We start from the raw sequence: 24,301 nt of genomic DNA, 5'->3' as shown, positions 1-24,301 counted from the left end.
AAATTTCATAGCAATATATATTAATAAATATTTAAATAACTATGCATTTGCACATTTTTACATTATTTTAATTTATATAAATGTATATTTTAAATATTTTTATAAATATATCGATTTGTATATAACTTGGTATTAGTGTTAGCTATTTGACCCACATATAACAAGATAAGAAAAGAGAAAATCAGGGATTGTTTTCTCTATTCTCTAGTTTGAAGTGGTCATCTAAGATTTTTATACTCTCTTAAAGTACCAAAAGGATTATAGTAAAAACTCACATATCTTCAAAGTTCAAAAACATCTATAAAATTCAATTTAATTTATTAAAAAACACTAAATTAATCAATTAGAAATATTAACCTTTTTTCTTAAAAAAAAGAAATATTAACCTTTCAAAATCAAAATATACAAATGCAACCGAGTGGCATACAGTTAAGTGATGTGCAAACATTGTAAACAAAGTAGAAAATTTAAGTGAAGACGAACGTTTCAACCACCTAATAAAAAATTAAAATGGTAAATATATTTTTGAAAGAGATATTCACCATTTAAAATGGTTACTAAAATTGAATAGTAGATAAAATTACGTAACAAAAGTTCCAGAAAGGGGACTGCTTGCATGCGATAAACCTGTGATAAGTAGCCTCTGGAAAGTTTAAGATAGAAAATAAAATATATCCCAGAATTCATTATCTTAACCTCATCTTACACAACAAGTTTACAGGAAACGTTTTGCAAGAATTATACCACGATTGCTCAAGCAACAAAATGTTACAAAATTCCAAGCCAAATTGCCGTACAAAATTATGGAAAAATACGTGATGAGTTCTGAGAGTTGGTCACTGATTTCACTACTGAAAATGGACGTAATTTTTATAATTTCCTCTCTATTTCCCAAATATACAACCTAGTTGTAGTAAAGTATATGATACACTAAAAAAAATAAAACTAGAATTGCCAGGACTCGTAGTAGCAATGATAGTAAAAGCATCTAGTTGTCAAAATGGGAGTTAGATATGGCAATGGCACTTGAGAAACAACCACCCGAAGACAAAACTTCAATTTTCACACGGCCCCATCCAAATGCTTCTCAGCTGACGGGGCTCCTTCATTATTTTTACCCTACTCTTCATCGGCCTCGTTACCATTGACGAGCACTGCACCATCAGTAGAATCGGCATCCACTACAACTGCCTCCTCTTGGCTTCCTTCTCCATTTTGTTCCTCTGTATAGTGCTCTTCTCCATTTTGTTCAGTCAACTGGGACAAAAAGACATAAAAATAACACTCTTAACACCACCACTGGGGTTATAGATTATTCTTTCTGTTGAAGCAAAAAGATACAACATTATTTTAGGAGAAAATTTTGATGCTTTTTGTACGGTGTTAACCCTATATTTAGTATACCTCATGGTTAGAGTCCCCGTTCTCAAGAGGCTGATCCCCTTCTTCTATCTGCATGTTTCTGAAAGCTTCAACAAGGGTGATATGTGATTTATCAGCCTGTTTCACATACTCAGATGCAGGAGAGTAAATGCCTCTATAATAAACAAACAAAATAAGTTAGTAAAGAACATATGTTGAAGAGGTTTAGCACACAAAACACTACTACATAAATTATCAAAGTTGCAAGATACTTGAAAGAAAGTATGCATTTCCCCACTGACCTTGTTTCTGTAGCTTTAGATTCAACAGCAAGTGCAACTTGCCAATCATCAAACAAATTAGGATACTCCTCAGGATCAGCCAATGATTCGGCGGCTTTTGGATTAACCTGTGCATATTAACAAATAAATATAAGAATTTATATTTTTATTTCACATGCAATATGTAGCATGATAAGAATCCAGGACAGGGCAGGCCAATGGAATGAGAACAGAAGTTCCTACCCACAGTATCATGTGCACAACATAAATGTCAGGCTATTCCGTTGCTAAATTATATATATATATATATATATATATATAACATTACCTTACTGAGATCTTTTCTCCAAATTGCCACTATCTCTGAGACCTTGCTTGGGAGATAGGATCGAGCCATTAAAGCAGCCTCTGGAATCCGATTGCTGCCAAAAGCATAACTCAGCTACATCAAACTGCATTCTAATCAACCCTCTCTTTCTCTCTCTGTACAGTGATGTCATTAATAAAAGATCACAACAGTAGAATAATACCTTTCTACCAAAAGTTGAAGGCAGTCCTCAAGTTTACCCAACATGAATAAGCAAAGGAATGCAACATTATTCTTCCCTTGCTCTTTAGCAAGAGTTGCAAGTTTTGATATTCCTTCAGCATCTCCTAAAGAAGAATATAGCAGCAATAACCCACTCAAATCCATTGCTTGTTTTAAACACTCTTCGGCCATTTCTAACTGCAAGAACAGATAATGAAGAGATAAAAAAGAGATACCCTATACCAATCAACATCAAGTGTGTCCAGAATCATTATTAATTGTGACAAGAATAAAAGAAAAATTCAACATCCTAATCATGCACCAGAATCACCATTTAGGCCTCCAATACGATTGGGAGTTTTGAAGGGGATGGGATGGAGTGTTCACAACGGAATGGCTTATAATGGGATTGAGTAGAAAGGAATACTGCAATTTTGGGAAGTTTTAATGAAGTAATGGAAGAAAGCCACTCACCATTGTTTGGCAGCCACAAAAGTGACTAATGGAGTGCAGTGGATACAAATTTAATTTCCAACTTTATCTTCTTATTACATGGTGGCAGCAAAAGAACAAAATTAAGGATATCATCAGTGACCATTTACAAAGGTCAGTATGGCATTTAGAAGCCCCCCCCCCAAAAAAAAAAATTGCAGGTTTTGAAAGTTTAAGGAGTGGTTTGGATTCCCTCCTTAACCATTAGCCCATTAGACACACACAACAATGTTTGTTTCTTCTACCAAACAGACAGTATTCAGTTATAATAGTTATATTTAAATAGTTTAATTTTTATAGGCAGCAAATTAATTTCGGATGAAAGGGTAGAAAAGGGGAATACAGATTGATTAACATTTGAGAACTGCTCACCATTAGTGTGGTGTAAAATAAATGTACTACATCAATACTTTGCCAATTTTGGAGTATTTGGGCTTTCCATAGTTTGGCACTTATTAAAATCTCTGAATCCTCTTAAGCATGGTCATATTCAGCAGTACATCAGGACACTCATAAAATAGATTTGGACATGAATATATTTAGAAATGTAATTCGGCCAAATGTTAAAGAAATCACAGAAAATGAAGATTCATTTGATAGAGAAAAACACCTTTCCAGTAGACATGGCTAATTCTCCCAATTGCTTCCATTTGGACTCACTATGCACTTCAGTGGCAATACCCTGCAAAAGAACAATGAACATTGCTCACAATATAAACTCAAATCAAACTCGTGCAAATTAGAAATGCAGAAAATTAAATAGCAGTGTTATTAAATTTCACAAGTAAAATAATATATCCTTGCAGGAACATATGAACTTACCTTAGCAACCTCTAATCTTCCAAGCTGTATGGCTAGATCAAACCTATAGTCAGGGTCGGTAGCTACTTCAAGAGCATCCTCTATCATCCCTCGTGATTCCAGGAAATGAGCCACACTGGTGTAAAAACAAGTAAAGAATTGCAATTAGGATGTATGTGACATCGGAGCACCAAACATTGAAAATGAAATCCAAGAAAACACCATATGCAGATAGAAAAATATTCTAAATCAAGGACACAAGCAGAAAAAATGTATTATATTCATATAATTATACATTAACTTCATAAAAGCATCCAAGCAAAGATAAATTACAAACAAGCAAGAAGACTACGGCGAGTCCAGAATGGATTATCAAAGTACCCAAGAAGCAAAGTATCATTCATAAACAAACAAAAAACTTATGACTGTGTGAGTGTCAAAGATTCTCCACTCAACCACAAATGATCCTCTTCCATTTATAAGCTGGTTGATAGCTTCACTCATGGGATAAGACCAGAACTTTCCTTGATAATTATTGACATAGAATTTTTGTTATTTTGGCAAGTAAGTTTCCATATTGTTATAACACATACCCTTACAAAAAAGCCTTTCTCAAAACATATCAAACATAATTTCTAAATAAAGAAAGTAAGGGTCATTCCGTAACAACATAACAGAAAATAACTACTACCTGTTATGATGCTCTTTAGGAATTGATGGTAGAATTTCATTGGCCCTTTCCAAATCACCACGCATGACAAGTGTCTTGTATTCAATCAAACTTAAAAGTAGCGTGTATCCCATAACACTGAGTAAAACAGTTAAAAAATAATCAGGATTACTGCATTGAGATATTTTGAATAATGCAAACCATTGATCCACTTACTTGAATTCTTTGTCCATCAAATAGACCTTACTTTGGCTGGCAAGATATCCCAACAAGTACATAGGACGGTCCAAATGAAACATTGTAGTAACCTAAATTCATAATGTAATGCATCAACAGGAATTGTATGATCCTTGTAGTTCAATAAATATACATATAAGAAATTCATCAACACAAAGAAAAGATGATAACAAAGAGTTCAATAAATAAATATGGAGCTCTTTAGAATCTAAAAGGGAAAAGAGTAAATACCTCACCACCAACACAATAGTTAAGCCTCCAAGAAGAATTGTTGTAGATAAAACAATCCCCAACCCAGATCCCTGTCCTGACACGTTCATTCATTTCATGAAGGAGCTCAAAGGCATCTTCAACACCTTGCTCATCTACAGGGCTTCCACTATCTAAATATGATGCAACGACATCACGCTGCAACAATGGAAGTTAAAATGTTTACTGTGCTTCACTAGTAAGTGCCATCAGATATTCATTTAACCAAAAACATAGGGGGGAAAACGATGCTTTTTCATAAAAAGTCAACAAGTGTAAAATAAAAGGGTCAAGTATTTAGAATCCTCACATTGTACTTAAGGATATAGAATGATGTATCACTAGCAATCGTCACTAAATCACCGCTATCAGCCCAGTACAGGTTCTGACACAAGAAAAATTTAACAAAAATAAGAAACAGTAAGAAGAAATAAAAGCAGAAAGCTGATGCCACCTCATGCAAGCACTTACTTTAACATTAACATCAATACGACGAATCAACCTACACTCAACCCAATCGTAAAAGCAGATGAAATCATTTGAGCACATTGCCAATACAGTGCCGCCAAATATTCGCTCAGCTGAAAAAGTTGGTCGGATACTCTTCTTTTCCTGAAATATACAAAATTCCATTTCCATTTAAAACTTCCCTAGAGACAACTTATTTCATTTGGCAGACATCTAAAACAATAAGAGAATGTTATTTTTGAGAACCAAGTCATGCAATATACATAAAAATATATAATCTCTTATTATTATCAAGCATCGGAAGCACATTTTCCGGTTCCTTGCCAAATGAAAAGCTCAAGGAAAATTAAATGACACCATAGTTTTATTATGTGGTCCTTTTCATAACAGTAAATCATTGGCAGGACCCAGCTTGCCTATCCTTTTAACAAATTATTTAGAATTGTAGGTTGTCACCATCACTTTCGTCATAAGACAAAGTATAAAATGATAAGAGTAACTGAAAGTGAAGCACAACCTGGAAATTTTTGCTGAAAATTTTAACCTTCGATGTACTTTCTCTTACAGCATACTCCCCATCTGAAGACCAAACAAATTCCAGTGCTGAACCAAATGATCTATTTCTCCATGCCAAAGCAGTGTATATAATATATTCCCCATCTCCACAAACAACAACGAACCTCCCATTTGGATTGTGCCTTAGACTCTGAGAATAAAAGTAAATCACAAGTCAGACACCAGTCAACATGCTTAAAAAAAAAAGTGGAAATAATTAAAACTAAGGGGCAGATTATTATTTTAAAGCTCAGTTCTTTGAAAATGGATTGAAGACAAAAGAATAGTTCCAAGATACCAAATAGTTCTTGTCTTAACATCTGAATTTCAATGTCTAGCATTACATAATAAAACCTATATTTATTTAAATAAATACCTATCTATATCCAGATTACATGCACAAGATCATGAATCACCAATTTAATCCTATAAAAACCGATGACAAAATTTATGCATTCAAATACAATATGAAGACAATAAAAAAATTGATCAGGGTTAAAAAAAATTGGAAGTATAAGACATGAATCACAACAATAAAGAAGCCAGGATTGATACTCTATGACACTTCACTCAGCCTTTTTGGTCAACCCCTCCATAGGGTCCGAGACATTGACAATCAGCTCTATTACCAATTGATAAGCACCTAAACACTTGGGGAACCCACCCTTACAAGCTAGCTATTAAAAAGGGGAAAGGGGGGGTGAACCAAGCACTTAAATACTCCACTGAGCATCCCATACTACTCAATATGGGACTTAGGCACCCCATAATACCTAAGTCCCTATCACATAATATGAGCATAAATGATAAAATATAGAGAAGTAATGCAAAAGAATGTGACTTAATATTACGGAAAAAGGATGTTCACTCACTTGAGGATAGAGATCACAGGTGCCCAACTCCTTAACAGCCAATGGTAACCTTTCTCCATCAGCAATCTAAAAAACATAATACTTGCATGTGTCACTAAAGCAAGTTTCCACTTTTGCTTACATATTACACGGACAAAAAGGGTAAAAATGAGCCCATACCTCCACATCTGCTCCTACACTCCTTATATTGACAGTTTGAATTTCATTATGCTTAGCCCAAATTATTTTCCCACTGTTATCCATGCTGGCTACAGGTTCTTCTCGGCCAAGTTTGACCATAATAGTACCTTCATCATAGCCTATCACGACCCTGCAAAAAAAGAGGTTTCAGTAATTTAGGTCATGAAGAACGAGTGAAAAGAGAAACACTGATTTTTCAAGAGAAGAAAAAGTAAATAATATTCGGCATCGGTGGAGAGATTAAAGCAAACAAGATCACATGAAACATAAGGAGAAAAAAGAGTTTGCTAATTAGTTGGCAGTTTGACACTATTGTCCCACTCATCATGATTCAATGGCCTACAGATATCAAAAATTACTTTCACAATTTAATCCAAAAACAAAACTCACCGACGTGAACCCTTCAGGTATCCAATAGCCCAAACTCTTTCAAGACTATAGTTCAATGTGTTCTCAAGCCTGCAAGCATATTACACAACCATAAAAATTTAAAAATGACAGATATATCCATAATCTCAGATATATTTCAAAATAATTCAAGGAGAAATGTTATGAAAAAATATATTAGTACAAGAATTAAGCATCATTATCCAGTCTTCCTAATCCTCAAGTGAACATCAAATTTAGGCATACAAGTCTTTGAAAAAAATTGGTGAAGAAGCAACAAGTGGAAAAAAATATCATAATTTTTGAAAAATAAGATATACCGGTACAATACAGCATTCTCTATGATGAAAAAGTCAACCGAAATCAAATTATTCAAGTTTCTATAAAAGAGTGATGACATTGAGACAAAAAGACAAGAGCAATGCACCAAATTAAATATGAAAAAATAAAACTCTCAACTCAATAATCTGTGAGCAACATAAAATTACCTATAAGTTGTTGAATGCCAAATGCGCACTGTTCCATCCTCAGAGCCAGTAATGATTATAGGTAGTTCAGGATGAAAGCAAACAGCAGATACATTGTGTGTGTGACCTTCTAGAGTCTGGACACAACTTTTGGTTTGATAGTCCCATACCTGTTTCAAAGGTTTTATTGGCATAATAATTCCTATCCATATACACATATAGGCAACCAAATTAAAGGGAAGATGAAGAGGAAAAAAACAGAAAATAGAAAACAAACCTTGGCAGTGTGATCATCAGAACCAGTTATCAGGTAAGGTTTGTCACCACCTGTAAAGTAATCAACACAATTCACTCCTTTTTGATGGGCATCCAACGTAAAATTGGGGTCAGGAGAGCCAAGATTCCAAATCTGCAATTGAAGATAACATTAATACATTACTTTTAAATTTTTATCATAGATGTATGGAAATAAACAAAGAAAATTCAGGACACAACTAGCGAGAAGAACACATGTATATACCTTTATGGTGCGATCAAGAGATGCACTGGCAAAGGTGTTTGTGTCTTTAGGATTAAATGTCACTTGCATGACATAATGAGAATGTCCCTCAAATATCTGGGTACAGATCCAGCCCTTTTCCCAATCCCAAAGCTTTATGAGCATATCATCAGATGATGACAACACATATGGAAGGGTAGGATGAACTGCCACACACCTAATGTAATCTGTATGTGCCTCAAATACTTTAACTTTATCCATTGTGTTGTAATTATATACACGAATAAACATATCATCTGCCCCTGCAACAACCCACTGTTTGCGTGCAATAAACTTGGCTGACCTAACTGCAAAATCATGCTGCATATGAGACCCCATGAAATATATAAAGAAAGAAAATGACATCAAGCAAATGAATCAAGAGGCAGATATACGATCAATGAAATAGACTAAAAAACGTCCACCCACCTGGTAACTCAGTAACCTCAAAAGACTTGGCCATGGTCTGAAATAAAATAATAAAATAATTCAATCTAATTGCACACACTCAAATCTCCATAGAAATTAATGATGAATATCAATTCGAAGAAAGTTTTGAGAAAATTCTAAATATATGAACAGGATAGTTAGAGGCTGTATTTTAATAACAATCCGTAAATCTATAAATACATTGCATATAGAATGTGTAACAGTCTTGTGAAATTATGAATGATATTAGAGAGGCCAGGCAACCAAGTGATGATAAAAAAAGAAGGATATGCCTCATTTAATATTAGCAGAACTAACAAAATACAACATACAGAATGTACAAAACCATGTACAAGAGTATAATTCTTCTGGGGGTTTTCCCCTTTATTTCACCCAAAAAAAAAACTGAATTCTACCAAGCTATTTGATTATCATTTTTTTTTGGGGTACACAGGAGGGGCAAAAATCCCATAGTCAATGCTGATAATAAATCTACAAAAGCACTCACTTCATCAGAGACAGCTCAACTAACAAGTAACAAAACTGTAAGGACATCAAGGATATTCAAAAAGGATGGAATTTCATCTAAAATAGTCTATGACCTGGTGCAGAGAGGGAAATGATAGGCTAAAGGGGAAGCAAATCAACCTGGTTGGGATTTTAATGCTAAACTGCTAAAGTTTAATATATATATAGTAGTTTAAGATATATAGTTCTAATATTTAGTAGAACACCAATATCTTTTAACATTGCTTTCAAGTAATATAGAGACATACACCAGTTTTTTCATCAAAGAAATAAAATATGCAGCAGCTTTGAATTTTAAGGAAGCCACAATAAATAGGTCTCCTTATTTGTGGATTAGCGACTCATTATACATAGGCACCATGCAAAAGGTGGCTTGTTTGGTAATCCATCAAGAAACACCTGTGTCTGACTCAAGTGCCAACACATGTATGAATTCAACATTACATTTCTCAATCCAGTGGCACATATTTATTAAAATATACAACTCATAAAAATTGACATACCTGAGATTGGTAGTTCCAGATACAGACAGTTCCAGAGTACAAACTTGCTAGAATCCTGCATTAACGATGGTAACATCACATGATTCAGCAAAAAGTCCAAGTATCTACTATTTAATTATCTTTCTAAACTCCACAGTAAAAGAATAACGTAAGCAGTATTCCCATGTAACAAACCACCATTTGTGAAAAATGTTCACAAACTATCCTTATAGATGCCATACTGAGAGATACCAACTTATAATGAGCAGCAAATTATAAAGCTGGTTATAAATTTAGTTTCATATCTTAAAATAATTCCAGTGATAAAATCACAAAGCACAACCAAGGATAAGGCATTACCATGGTTCTGTTGGATGTAGATCCACAGACTTTACTCTCTCTGATCTTTGGGCAAGCTTTCGCTGTTCAAATATTACGAAAACAATCAGTTCGAGCAGCCAGAAAGTTATAAAACTCTGCCATGCTTGGTGGCAGAGAAATCTAAATCACATAAAATCTCGCTGACAAGGTAATCAAACCATTCTCAGCAACCAAACCAAAATAAACCTCAAATCAAATGACAGAAGAAGAGTACCTTGATTTCGAGTCTGAGAGGCTGCAAAAGCAAGCGAACAACAAAGAAACAAACAAAAAGGAGTCAATGCACAATTCCACATTAGATCCCACGGAAACCAAAATTGCATGAACTAACAAAGCAAAATTAGGAGGCTCGCGCTTGAAGTCACAGATACGCAAGCAATTGAAATTCGAATAGGATAGAAGGCAACAAGAAAACATCAAATCGAAGCGAGTCCGGTCCAGATCTAAGATTGTGGAGAACGGTGAAGCATCCGTAACAAGAGACAAGAGAGGAAGCTCACCATTTCTGAAGATTGAAGTGAAGGAACTTGCTAGCTTTTATGGGTCGGAAATCGGGAACCGAATTCGAAGAGCCCGATAGATCGAGCTCAGAGAGAGAGGAACGTGACGAGGTTTGCAGTGCAGAGTTGAGAGTGCAAATATGATGATGATCGAAGGGAAACAAAGGGGAATGCTGCGTTGCAGTTAAGGCACGGATTTACGATATTGCCACTGGGAAATGAAGACGATGTAATGGACGGCGTAGATCTAATCATACACATGAATTACTGTGATAAAATTATATGGGAATTTCTCGTGACTCGTGAGTCTGTGTAAATGAAGGGGTTTGGGTTTGGGACCATTCTTACGTGGACCAATAGATTTAGGTTAGTGACATGTTTTAAACATGTCATGCCATGTACGTTTACTTCGTGATTCTTTGTTTTTAACCTCATTAACCCTGTCATTGGTATTGGTAAAACAGATTGGAACTAAAGAAAATTGTTAAAAAAAATTACCATGGGTCTCAAACTTCTACCATGTTATTTTAGTTCAATATATTGTTCTCAACTCCATTTTATTTTATTTTTATTTCATTTCATTCTACCAAACGAGGGTTAAGTTCTTTGTTTATCATTTTTGTAATTAGTAGGATACTCGTGTATCCACATGGGTTATTCTTGTTTTCCCGCATGTTCGCAATATATTTGTTTAAATATATTATATTTTATATTAAGATAAAAAAATAATTAGTTATTTATACTCTCTAAAAAAATAATGAAAGTATTCAAACAAATAAAATAATTCATTCAAATCTTGATTTTTAAGCAAGTTAAATCATTGACTGCTGCTATATAGGATATTTGAAAATTGAATTCGTGTTCTTACCTATTTCCATCTTAATATATTTTATCCCAACATATTTATTATGTATTTATTTAAATAATAACTAATAGACTTATTTTATATTCAATTATTAAAGATAGAGTAAAAAATTATGTTATAATAAATACATTACTTAACGGTACATACATTAAAATAAAATATTATATTTGTTAACAGTACATACATTAAAATAAAATATTATATAATAAATATGAAACCGCTGGTTAGATACCCATTCTTGTACCCGTTAAAAGGATCGGGTATCAATGTTATAAAATATTTATTTTTAACAAAACTATTATAAAAGTATTAAACAAAAGAATGGTTTTATTTTAAATTATTAAAGGTGGAGCAAAAAAACATTTGTAATAAATATACTAGCTAACAATACATGCATTAAAATAAAATATTATATAAAAAGTACTATTTGTTCCGATAGTTATGCTGTTATAGTGTCACCTTCATTGTTTAGTTATCCCATAAATGTGTAAAAATACACTAAAATTTATTTCTTATAAAAAGCACCGAACAAAGTACTATTTTAAATTTGTTCCAGTAGTTATGCTGTTCTAGTGTCGCCATCATTGTTTGCTTATTTGACAAATCCCTTCCCTTTGAACTAATAGGGCCATCTTATTCACCAGTTGAATTGGAAGATTCTGTTGCAACCAGAAAAGCAAAATGATAAATAGAAAGATTCTGCCATCCAACCAAGAAATAGATAGTGCAATATGTCAGCAAAATAGATGGTTTACGTGAGGCATAAGGGACGATGATATTCTAAAGAAGAGTCTGCACATATTGCCCACTCCCATCCACAATCCTCCACAAAGATAAAGCTCAAGCAGGTAAGATGATTAGTAACCAAGAGGCCGAACAAAACTTGTAATCTTGAATCAAACCGAGTAGATAATCTCTATTTTGCCCCCAAAGTAGATATCAATCTCAGATTTCACAGTAATTTTGTAGATCAAACTAATCAAGTTCCTGGACATGCTTAAAATTGCCATCTCTACATAAAGACTATGATAAAGGTAATGTGCATTTGTAATAGATAGCGACAGTAGAGAATGCCAAATGGAAGAGAAACAAAGAGATTGAACCCAGATTACTGATAAATTCAATCCATATAAATAAAATGTACGCTAGGGAAATCTCAAATACATATTTTTTTCACATAAACAATCACTAACAGACTACTCGTTCTTCAATGCTGCTCAAGAAAAACTCTTATACAACGAAAAGTGATACATAATGTAAGGGTAAACTTCCTTACGTCTTCCATGTTAATCATATGGAATTTGGATATATGCTGCATCACAGATGAAAGGAATGTCAGCATACATACCAACAAGAGCGCACCTTATGCTCTCCAAGACAGTAAAGAGATAACCAAATGATACGGCAGTCCAGAAATGCATTCCCAGTTTACCCCAGTAGAGTGATAGTGGCATCCAACGGCTCACAGTCCCTATAACCTGCAGGGCAATCTCCAATAACATTCCCATCACAACATGAAATCTGAAGAAATGAGGCCACTCTTTTCTCCTCACGATTCCAAGATATGCAACAAAGAAGTATGCCATAAGAAACCAGCTAGGCAGGCTCCCAATTGCCATAAGAAAAGGGTACGTATAGAATTCAAAGCATTCCAAAAACGGGTGAAGATTGTATGCCGTCTCGGCATACATCCATGTCTCATGGAGAGGCATGAGGTATGGGAGGCATGCTAATGATCTCCACCACCATTGCGGTTTCTTGGTCATTGGAGGATAACGAAAGCTAGTTGGGACATCCTTTGATGCCCGAGGGACCATATTAGACTTGCGCAAATGGGGTAACAGAGGGAGAACACGAAAGAGAAAATTTTGACCCTCACTTACACGTAGGCTTGATGCAGTGAACGTGTTTGACAATGTCATTCCTACCACATAAAGATTGTACAAATAATTCAGTTAGAAAAATAAAATTATCAAGGACACTTATTGCAAAGATTGGTTTGACTACAGTAAAACCTGACTAACAAATTTCTATACATTATAGTCATACCCCCAATCAGGTGCTATTCAAAAGTACCACATTTTATAATAATACACCAAGGCCACTGAAGCCCTTTTCTGCCAAACACAGTATACATTTTAGAGTAAATAATTTTACGGAAATTTTGCTGACTTTTAGAAATAACTACCTTGAAAATCATCTCTAACACAATTTCTGATTGGTTGACAATGTAAGTAAGTAGATTTTGAACCCACACTTTTAAATGTTTTGACATTCACAGAGAAGGAGAAATCAAATAATAGTCTCAAGCATGGTTTTAAATTGCAGTCCCTACAGGTTTTTGGCTCACCACGTTGCGACCACAATTGTGGCAGCATCAACGGAAAGGGCGACCACAATTTAAAACCATGCTCATAAGTCATAACCTCAATAATTCAAAACACAAATATTCAAAGCATTAATCAATGGAAAAGTGAACGAGTCAATGGATAAGTAAAGCATGGCATGTACCTCTTGGCAACAAGGATTGAAATTCCAAATTATGTCCCCAAAAGCTCCGGATGTTAGAGACGGCAACCTTGGGAGGCATTCGAGAAGCGCAACGAAAGACAGAGGTACTAGGTATGACATGGTTGCGTGACCTAGAATTCAGAGGGGCACACCCTTGGGATACAATGCAACCATTTTGAATCATGGTTGGTCAGCTTAGCTGATTCAACAGCACAGTAAATAACAGTAAATTAACGATTAACAGTTGAAAATTATGACGAAAACATATGATAACTAAATAATTAAAAATAAAAAAATACACAACATCATAATCACATCACAGCTTATCGTTAGGTTCAAAGCAAGCAACAATTTAAGGATCCGGATCGCATTGTGAGAGTTGTTTTTTTAAATTGAGAAAACTAACCTGAGTCCCAGAATGAATTTCCACCGAGTCCCACTTAGTGACTCCAGTGTTGAGGGAATTTGCGAGGTTCGTCTTTAGGTTTATCTGCTACCGTCTCTCTCTGCACATTTGTTTTCACAAGACAAACAGATAAATAAATAAATAAATAAAATAAAATCTACAAATTGGGCTGGATAATATTTTGACCCAACATGGAGCCGAAGCCTACAGAAAGTCTTCCATCAAGGATCGGCCCAATCAAGCTTTATTTAGAATTCTTTCTATCAAAAAAAAAAAATCTTGTAAGCATAGGTCAATAATCTTTATATGGTGTCATAATTTAAATGTATTTTTTTAACATTGTGTTTAATGGACATGCTATACAATATTAATTATAGTTGTATACTTTATGTAATATTTTAAGATTGAAATATTATATCAACAAATTGAATTTATTAATCAATAAAAAAATCATGCATGAATTTATTAAATCAACAAATTGAATTTTATTAAATCTTATCTCATATATTTTCAGTCTTAATTAAGTTATGCATGAATTCAGAAAAAAAAATAATTATGCACGAGCTTAAATAAATCCTCTAATTAATTTCAGATCAAATAAACTCATTTTATTCGGCCCAAAAAAACACCTCTAACCTTGAGTGCCACTACAATGACAAAATGATTAGAGGGAGAAGACAAAAACTAGTTTGCCAGCTAAACTCTACAAACACCTCCTACTGGTTTATATTTTGCACATGTAATTGCAATATTCTGACGATGATTTCTTTCATTCACAATTTCACATGTTCAAGTGCTTTCCTTTTTTATTCGAATGTTAACCCACATGTTTAATAGCAGTATATCAATTTTCAACCATGGTTGTCAAACGTTTAGAAAATGTTTCTGGCTTCTGTGCCTTCGTCACTGTTATTTTGATGGCACAGAACACGTACGTGTTCTTGATATTTGTATAGTATCCTCAAAGTAGACTTTCAGAGGAGGATCACTATGAAAAACACAGCTACCTATAAACTATATATATGGAATACAACATGGCCCTTCATATATCTTTATGTTGTTACTCATATCTAAAAGCTAATTAAATAAAAGCCACATATTTAGAGAGAAATGCTTATTTTAGGGTCAACGCCATATAGTTGTACCCACATGATGTAAGTAATAATTCATGGAGTCATCATATTCAGTCAGGTTTGTAATATATTAACATAAATTTTCCGTCCGGATAATTAAATTACACCATATAGAAGGCATCTTTATACACAATAAGACAGTAACGCACAACATATGAATGTACCGCACTCAATATATGAATGCTCCATATCACGTAAGTAGTATCAAGACTTATTATAGGCTACCACTTTCTTCCTCATAATTCAGCTTTGTTTTATCAATAAGACATGCGCATTAATTTTCTGCGACAACATGATTACAATTGTCAAGACTCAAGAGATACGTGCTCAGAATTTAAAACTGGAGCTTAATAAATCACATTCTGGGTTGATTACTGATTAGGCTTAGACAAGAATTTAAAACTTGAAGACTAGCTTAATATATAAATATATTGGCCAACAGTAGTTAATTAATAAGTTACATTGTTTTCATGGAGTGTTCAAGTTAATGGAATTACATGTTTTGGGAAACTTAGTCCCCCGGAGTCAACGCAATTAATAAATAAAAGACTTGAGTTCAATTCAGGCATAACACATCACACATCTTTAAAGAGAGACAGAGAATTTTAAGTGTGATTAAACTCCAGATCAAAGATCAGTCTCATACTCATACTTTAATTATTATGGTTAAAAAAAACTATCTCTCCAATAATAAAGATGTTTTCAGTGGATTTTGAATCCTTGCTCTACAGATAATGTACGCCCACACAGAGTTCAGTCTGTCAATTATATTGAGCCATATTTTGTGGTTCAACCAAGCTAATTCACTTACTCTGTTAGTTTATCATCCCTTCTCTGCACTAGGTCATATATGATATACCCCATTTATTAAAAAAGAAAAGAAAAGTAATAATAATGATAGTATAGAGAGGAGTGGCATCTGGTTTGGGGTAAACAAAAATTGAATCAGTGTAACTCGGAAACTAATAAAGTAGAAGTGGGAATGTATTAGAACCATAAGGTATATTCCAAGAATAAACTTCTCCACTTTCCAATTTTCTCAAAATTTCCCGTGTGTCTGTAGGGCAAGGAATGACCCAAGAGAAGCACTAAAACACCAAAATCAGTTTCCTTTGTCTAATAAACTAGCTTGGCTTCTTCTTAATGCCTATTGTATAGCTTAGGTCAAAAGAAACTATGAATTGATTAGGCTTCATAGCATTATTATTGAATCCTTCTGTGTCCTCTTGCCCTTTCTTACACCAACCAAGGTCTATGTCTAAAAGGAAAATTCTACAGCAAAAAAGTTTTTAATTGATGCTGCTGCTAAGACAATATTCATTTAGCGGACCACCGAGATATTTAACAGTTAAATCATTTTTAAGGATTAACTTGTTCAATAATCCCACTATATGAGCTCCACTTTAAGATTCAATTGAGTAGTGACAAAACTGTCTCCAAACTTTTGGAAATATTAAAAAAAAAGAGTCCATGTTGCCATTAAATTTTGTGGTTTATGCTAATTTGTAGCTGAAGTGACCATTCTTTGTATTAGAAAATGTTCTGTTCATGATAGCAAAAAGTATTCAGACACTTGAGAAAATTGAGAAAAGCTCCATGCATTTGTTATGTGGGAATCAATTACTAGTTACTTGCTTTTGATGCGACCTTGTTAATGAATCTGTTACATTATTAAGAAAACTCAGCACATAGCAGGAGTTTTGTTCCTGCTCCTATCCACAAGTGATCCTTTAATTATATTTTTCATTTTGGTGCTATAGAAAGATCATTTGAAAGGAAGATCCAAATTCCATTGAGCTAAATAAAAATCAAGAGGATCTATGTGTAAGAATTAAGACCTCAACGCTGACCAATAATAAGAAATAGCCATCTCTAAGTTCAGCTGTCATTGAGGGCAAGCTATTTGTACCCATCAAACTTACTTTTTTTTTTCTTAGTAAGCGGAGAACCTTTCAAAATGGGTCTAAATAGAAAGGAAAGTGATTCTGGTCCACCATTTTGTTCCTTTTGAATTGGCAACTTATCTGATCTATCAATTGTGGATACCTTATAAATCTTGCATAACAAGTTTTCCTTACCTTGTACAATCATTTTTTAGGAAGCAATCAAACATGACCCCCTCTCGCCGCCGCGTATACAACTCTGTCTCTTTTTCTCTTCAGTTTTTTAATTGAGTGAACAAAAGAAACAGAATCTAGCTAGTGTTCCACCCAAGTCAAAATATCTACCTTGCTTCACAAACTTTATTGGTTCTTGGTGTATTAATGTGAGAACAGGATTCACAGTTAGCTTGGACAAATTATTGAATACTCCGATTTTGCACTAAGGAACCAAAACAAGTGCTACTAAACTTTGTTTAATTGTTTCTATACAAAAAAAAAAAGAACAAAGGAGGGTATGGTACCTATTCCAAAAAAATTGGTAGCAAGAAAATAAAAATTAAGCAGAAATTTGGGGAGAGTGTTTGCTTTACAGCGGAAAGAAGCAACTTATCAGCTAAAGGAAAGAACCAATGATTCATATACCTCAATTTGAGACATTTTCTGGATCCTTATGAATGTCCATTCTATATAACTAGTTGTATTTTTTTAAAATATATTGATCAACATAACGTGTTTTAGGAGTACAACTTGTCAAAGTTTATTATTACTAAGAATTTGGTTTACACAAATTTCAGTTTCAAGTTTTCAACTGTCCCGAAAAGAATTCTCATTAGACCATGAAGAATGATTTTCATAGAAAGAATTTGCATAGTTCTAAGAAACAGGCAGAGTTCCAATCAGAGAGGATTGAAATTATCTGTTACTTTTATACGTTTCTTTTCTCGTTCTCAAAAAAATAAAAATAATAACACGTAATTTGAAAAAAAACCTCTTTCATTTAAAAATTAACATTGAAGTGTCCGTTTTTTTCATTCTGAAAAAGGAATAAAGAGAAAAGGTTATTTCCGTCCTATTCACATATAAAACAGTGAAAATTAAGTCATGTTTATGGGAAATAATCTTTTAGAAGTTACAGAACGACGGATTAAAGGTCTAACTTAAGTTTAATTTAATCCTATAAATTAACTTGATGAAATTTACATCATACTTTATATATTATATTTTAGTCTGTCGATATGAAATCTTCTTCCATAAGTTTGTCCAATCCACCCGGATTAATAATTTTTTCATGTTAGATTGATTATGTTGGACCAAAATGATTTCGGGTTAAAAATTTACTAATCAAATCCAACTCAGCTCATTTTGACAACCATAAGCTAGCATAGCGGTGGGATCATGGTATCATTTTCATGAATAATCTAAGTAATCCTGAAACCATTAAAATCTGAGCCAAATTATGGGTGGGATCCCGATGGTAATTTCTGTTGTTACCTTTATTGGTAGCAATCCAGGTGTTAACTTTCCAATGGTGAATCTTCGAAGTGGGAATATAGATTGAGGGTAGGGTACTGTTTCCTCCCATTAATGCATAATAGCATTCTTCTAAGTAACCTTAGTTACTCTTGGATCTAAAATCAACTTTAACTGTTTTCTCTATATAATATATGATGTTTCTGTCTTCACGGCTAATATATTTTATGTATCTGCAGAAACAGCATATCCGATTTAACGGTAGGCCTAAATTTGTTCTAGCCAATTTAGTCAAAAGATGGGGCTAAAAATTGTTTAGTGAGAGTTCAATTTAACAAGGCAAGCACTGGCTGCCATACCATATAGACCTCAACTTTTGTATAAACAAAACTAGAAATAACTATATATGCAACTTCTAAAAACTGTTACTTTTTTTTTTTATCTAAATCACTAATTTCTTTTATTGTATGTAATCTTGTTTGAACAAATAGAATCATGATAAAAAATTTCCTTCAAGTCATACTTAGGACTCGAATATAAATTTTTTGATTAAGTTAGAATAATTGACTCAGATGCTTGTGGTATTTTGTTTAAACGACAAATAATTAGGAGCTGAATTCCAATAATAATAATAATAATAATAATAATAAGTAACGGGGTATAGGGGATGTAAAAGACATGAGTATAATGCAGCCGTCTCTTGAATTTTAAATAACAACCGTAGAATTTGGAGAATTTGTTCTTGGTTTGAATATATGCACAATGTAGCTACATTCGTATGCCAGGCCTCTTCTTACGCACTTGCCTTATTATGGGAGCCAAAAGGAAATTGACCTTTGACGTTGGTTCTTCGTTGCATGGGAGAGTTTGTGATTAAAAAGATTAACAGTTATAAATTCTAATTGTTGGAATTTTTTATTCCAATAACTAATATTTTAAGACAATTATATTAATTATTTATAATTAGTGAATTTATTTGATGTAGTTAAATTAAGTGAGTATGCTAGGTAACTAAATAAGATGATATGAACTTAAATGAACAAATGTCAGTGTTGGTTCATTAGAGGATAATGAGAATCATAGTAGGTTAATACACTATAAGAAAGTTGTGTTCTCAATATACCGAGCCAGTTTCTTCTCCCCATCTGAATGTCCCATTGAAAAATAAAAAGATTCCGATTATGGAATAACTATAATGTTATTATTCTTGATCATGATAGATAACCACAAAGATATTACAACAAATGTCAAAAAATGCTTAGATCAGGAATCAACTATGGGTCTATATATTTTATCTAATCCTTAATAATTAAATATATTGTAGATCTTAGGACTTATGATAAATTGTCCTAAATTAAATTATAGATATGTGACTTTTAGCTTTCGCATAAAAATAATAAAGATTAAAGATATTCTAACCTTCATTGTCCACTAATTTTCTTAATTTGGCAAATGATTGGTATCCGTCCTAAGTGCAAAGAGGTTTTGGGCAACTTCAGTCTCTTCCACAATTACAAAGCCAAATTGCTTTGCCATTAGCAAATGGCATGGTATTCGTTGAATAGTTAGAAGTGGAAATTGGTTTTGGGTAACTTGATTGGGCTCCTGTTTTTGTAGGCTTGAACTTGAAGTGTAATATATATAGTAAAACAAGTTAATTTCTTAGGGTGTATTTGATTTAGACAAGAAAAATATAATTTGTTTTTTAATTAAAATAAAGTTTAAAAGGTGTGTGTCTCACCGAATAAAATAGAAAATTTCTCTTTATATTATTTTTCTCCAAAACAAACATACTCTTAGACATGTACAATAGTTGTATCTTTTATATCATTGTTTTTTTCTTTATTCTTTTATCATAGTAATTGTTTTATTTTATGTTTTTCTTTCTTTCGTTATATTTTTCTTCCTTTCCTTATATTTCACTTCTCTTTATTTATATTTTATTGTACAAAGAAATTGTATAGATACAATGACTGCGTAACAATAATAAATTTTGAGGTGTGAGAAGTGTGTAAGTAACAACCACATCTTTCACTCCAATGGATTAAAAAAAAATTACTAATTATTATTGGGTAAAGTTTTAAATGATAGACAAGCGTTATATTATACACTTGAAAAATATCATTATAGCGATTTATCATATAATTAATATTTAAGTATATATATTATAAGTGATGTATGTCAGTATGTGGGAGTGTGTCTATTTTTTTATTTTATTTTTTTGGTGAAATTAGTGTGTCTATTTATACCTAGTTAATTTAGTTTTGTTAATTCATTGATGCTATAATATCTAAAGTTGATACTTTAATATAAGCTTGTACTTTTTGTAGAACAACATGGACAAATTAACGAGAAAAGATGTATTGGTTAAAGGGTGAGGGACGAAAAAATATGTGCAACGAACGACAAGATGGAATTTATACTTTGGCATAAAGCTAAGATTTACTACACGGTGCTAATTGAAAAATGACCTTATATGAAAAGGTTACTTTTGTTTAGAGAACTAGTATGCATAACTCGTCCGCAAATCTTTAAGGTGTATGATAATAATTATAAAAGAAAGTAAAATAAAAATGTAAAAGGAATCAATTTGATATGTTTTAAATTCGGATAAAAAATTAATCGAACATTTTTTTTCATATATCAATTTTTCTTACATGAAAACATAATTTCTAAATCATAAATAAATATATACATCACATTAAAATGAAAATTTTACATTAAAATATATCCTTTCTCTTTGCTGCCTCTTCTTGTTTACTTTGTATTGACTCTATTCCTTGGTCAATCTTCTTATACCTCATTGAGTGCTTAATCAGTAACACCACGAGCTGCTTAAATCCATCTTTCTCTCTAGTTAACTTTGCCCATCACACCAACCAACTCACTAACACCGTTGCTTTTTAATAATTTCCGATCATGGTTGAACCACCTTTTTTTATTTTAGGGTAAGTTGATTGTTTTGATCAGTCCATCGAAGGTGGTGATGATGAGTGGCCATTTAATTTTTTAATATTCCAGGTACTAAACATTTGATAGTGTCACTTCCTCATGACTCATTCTAGTAATATATTTTGTTTCCACAGTTTATAAAATATAAATTACACAAACCGGTTTCAACTGCTAAATGTTAATGTATAACAAGTGCATGTCCCTTTTTTTATACTATAGTACATTGTCTATTGTAAAATTTATTTATATATTTTAATCAATTTTAATAGTTTCAAATTATTTTATCTAATTTTGGAAAAAACGCATGTTGTTACTGGAAAAATGGTACAATTAATTATTTTTTTATAGAATGGTACATTTAATTTTTGAAGTTTGTATCTTTTTGCCAAAAAAATCATATTCATATGGACATGATGCAACAGGGACTGATGAAATTGAAATTGTTACTTGTTCCTTTGGCCCAATCAAAGGAAATTCAAAAAAATCTAGTATTAATATTCTTAAAATGCATCAATAATTCTCTTTTTGCGAAAACACGTTTTAGGAATTATAGCGTTGATCTAATGGAAAAAAAAAACTAAAACTGAGGCTTTATGGAAAATGTTAACAATTATTTTGATTAAGAAATTAAGAATGCATTTGATAAAATTAGTGGATAAATTATCTAAATGTTAAAAAGTAACTGGGTTTAATAGCTAGCTAAAAACATAACTAGTTGAAAATATTTAGCTGAAATCGAGAAGTTGGTTAACTAAATTAATTAAAAGTGTTTGTTAAAAATAATTATTAAACTAAATGCAAAGTGACATAAAATTATATATTTAATTACTTAGTTATAACTTGAAATTTCATAACTATATTTTTCAAATAATATCATTTTTCATATTTTAATTTATTTCAAATGATTTATCATACCAAAAAAGACTCTTGGAGATCAAGTTCATCAAATTTTTCTTATTTTAATGTTAAATTCAACTCTAAGTGAAAAATGCTCTAAGTTTTACATTGGGCAAAATAATCTCATAAACCCCTTTCTTCCCCTATATATAGAGGAGACCAACAAGTATTATATGCACCAAAGAATTAAGTGGACTTAGCATTAGGCATGGAACCCCTCAGTCAATATTTTTTATATTTTCCTTTGAGTTTTGAAACTCGAGAAATTTAGACGGCTTGTGATTGTGTTTTAAACCACAACCAAGATTTTGTCATAGTAAGAGTTATCGTGGAGATTGTGGTGGATGAAGACATTGGGACAATGTGTTCTTGAAAGTGGTCATGAGATCGTCTTTCTTTTTCTTATTGAGGAATTGTTTTCTTTTGTTATCTGAGTGGTAATGAGTCAGGGTAGATTGTATGATCTTAGGTTTATGATTATAGCAAGTTTATTTTCTTGGATGGGTTGTGAATACTCTAAAACACTTTGTTTTGTTATGATTTTGGTGAATTTGATTGTTGGATGTTTTGATATTTTGCCGTTTTGATATTTTTGATAATTGATGTTGGACGCATGTGATGATTTTCTGATAGAAAATGTTAACTTAGAATTCCAAAACGTGTACTTAAATGATAGAATTAGACTTTTTTTTCTTAATAAGAGTTGTATCCTTGGATGTTATCTAGTTAAAGGATTTGATTTCACTCAAAAAGAATTTATATAACTCCAGATATTGCAATTTTAGTGAGTAAAGGTTAAGTTGTCAGGATTATGTGGTCAGTTTGTATATTTCCTAATTTTAGGTTTCTAAACGATTGAATGAGATTTTGAGGTTAACATAGAAGTTGCATATGACTCTCTTATATTTCTAATGAGATGAGAACCAACTTAATAGGATTAGTTCAACTCTAGACATGATTATTATACTATATGAAGGCATAGTAACTTAGGAGAAAAAATGAGTGTGTAATATTGATATCATAATGAGTGGTAATACGATGCATGATGTTTATACTTATGATTTGACAAATGAAGTGATGTAATGATATTGTTTCTTAAATGAGTGATTTTGCCCATGATTGATATTGTGATTAAATGTATGATGTCTACAAGTATATGTGAAAGTAATATGCCATGATATGCATATGTGTTGCGAAAAAATGTTAAGAAAGCCTAATTCCCAGGGAATAGGAATCTCCATGGGAATTCGAAAATAAATTATGCGCATATTGTCTATGAATCATGCATCATGTTGTTGATAATTGTTTTTCATAAGTAAATTTTGTAATTAAGTCACATAGAAATTATCTGATTTTCTCTCTCTTTCATTATTTCTTTTTGTGTTAAACATTAAGATTTTGGCATCTTTTGAGTTTTTATCTAGTAGGTGCTCAAACTCGTAAATTTATAGTATTTTGGTGGTGTATTTTTTTTTATAGAAACATGGAAGAAGGCATGAAAAAGAGTTGAAGATCTGGAAAGTCTCACTTAGAATGCCACACTCGCTCAGCACGACGCGGTCGCTTAGCATGCAGCCCTCGCTTAGCACGCAGAATGTCAAAAATCATGATTGTGTTGCATTTTAAGTGAGGAAAAAGAGAAGGAATGGGGTATTCAGTGTTTCCCACAAAACAAGAGCTAGGGCACGTCCATTTAGAGGGAGAATCACCCATTGGGAGGCTTCCTTTCATTTCCACACCATTTCCCTCTATTCTCTTCCACCATCTTCGTCCCTT

The 24,301-nt window shown here is 32.7% G+C and overlaps 2 protein-coding genes across 2 annotated transcripts; both read right to left on the bottom strand.

Annotated features, from left to right (window-relative positions):
• Window positions 1-843: 843 nt before the first annotated feature.
• Window positions 844-10,589, bottom strand: LOC100818132 (coatomer subunit beta'-2). The gene is made up of 24 exons (XM_014779142.3): window positions 10,409-10,589; window positions 10,123-10,143; window positions 9,888-9,949; window positions 9,549-9,603; window positions 8,518-8,554; window positions 8,071-8,396; window positions 7,828-7,959; window positions 7,572-7,720; window positions 7,087-7,155; window positions 6,676-6,826; window positions 6,517-6,582; window positions 5,607-5,795; window positions 5,093-5,233; window positions 4,932-5,006; window positions 4,604-4,780; window positions 4,352-4,443; window positions 4,157-4,273; window positions 3,487-3,601; window positions 3,275-3,346; window positions 2,174-2,370; window positions 1,972-2,065; window positions 1,665-1,771; window positions 1,405-1,537; window positions 844-1,257 (listed from the first exon to the last, which is right to left on the bottom strand). Exons 1-24 carry the CDS (start codon window positions 10,409-10,411, stop codon window positions 1,120-1,122), a joined length of 2,718 nt encoding a protein of 905 aa, XP_014634628.1. The 5' UTR covers window positions 10,412-10,589; the 3' UTR covers window positions 844-1,119.
• Window positions 10,590-12,381: 1,792 nt separating this feature from the next.
• On the bottom strand, window positions 12,382-14,451 carry LOC100818669 (protein TIC 20, chloroplastic). Its single transcript, XM_003531639.4, has 3 exons — window positions 14,191-14,451; window positions 13,785-13,983; window positions 12,382-13,197 (listed from the first exon to the last, which is right to left on the bottom strand). The coding sequence occupies exons 2-3, from the start codon at window positions 13,966-13,968 to the stop codon at window positions 12,560-12,562; spliced, it is 822 nt and encodes a 273-aa protein (XP_003531687.1). The 5' UTR covers window positions 13,969-13,983; window positions 14,191-14,451; the 3' UTR covers window positions 12,382-12,559.
• Between the last annotated feature and the right edge of the window lie 9,850 nt (window positions 14,452-24,301).

This window comes from Glycine max, chromosome 8 (assembly GCF_000004515.6).
Source record: "Glycine max cultivar Williams 82 chromosome 8, Glycine_max_v4.0, whole genome shotgun sequence".
Lineage (NCBI taxonomy): Eukaryota > Viridiplantae > Streptophyta > Magnoliopsida > Fabales > Fabaceae > Glycine > Glycine max.
This window is presented reverse-complemented; position numbering and strand designations above follow the sequence as displayed.

Coding starts and splice junctions, on each gene's coding strand:
- LOC100818132 (XM_014779142.3), bottom strand. Junction 7,721..7,827: donor CTGATGATCACACTGCCAAG/GTTTGTTTTCTA, acceptor CCTTTGAAACAG/GTATGGGACTATCAAACCAA. Junction 1,772..1,971: donor GGAGAAAAGATCTCAGTAAG/GTAATGTTATAT, acceptor TAATATGCACAG/GTTAATCCAAAAGCCGCCGA.
- LOC100818669 (XM_003531639.4), bottom strand. CDS start 13,968: ATGATTCAAAATGGTTGCATTGTATCCCAAGGGTGTGCCCCTCTGAAT. Junction 13,198..13,784: donor TCAATCCTTGTTGCCAAGAG/GTACATGCCATG, acceptor TTTATGTGGTAG/GAATGACATTGTCAAACACG.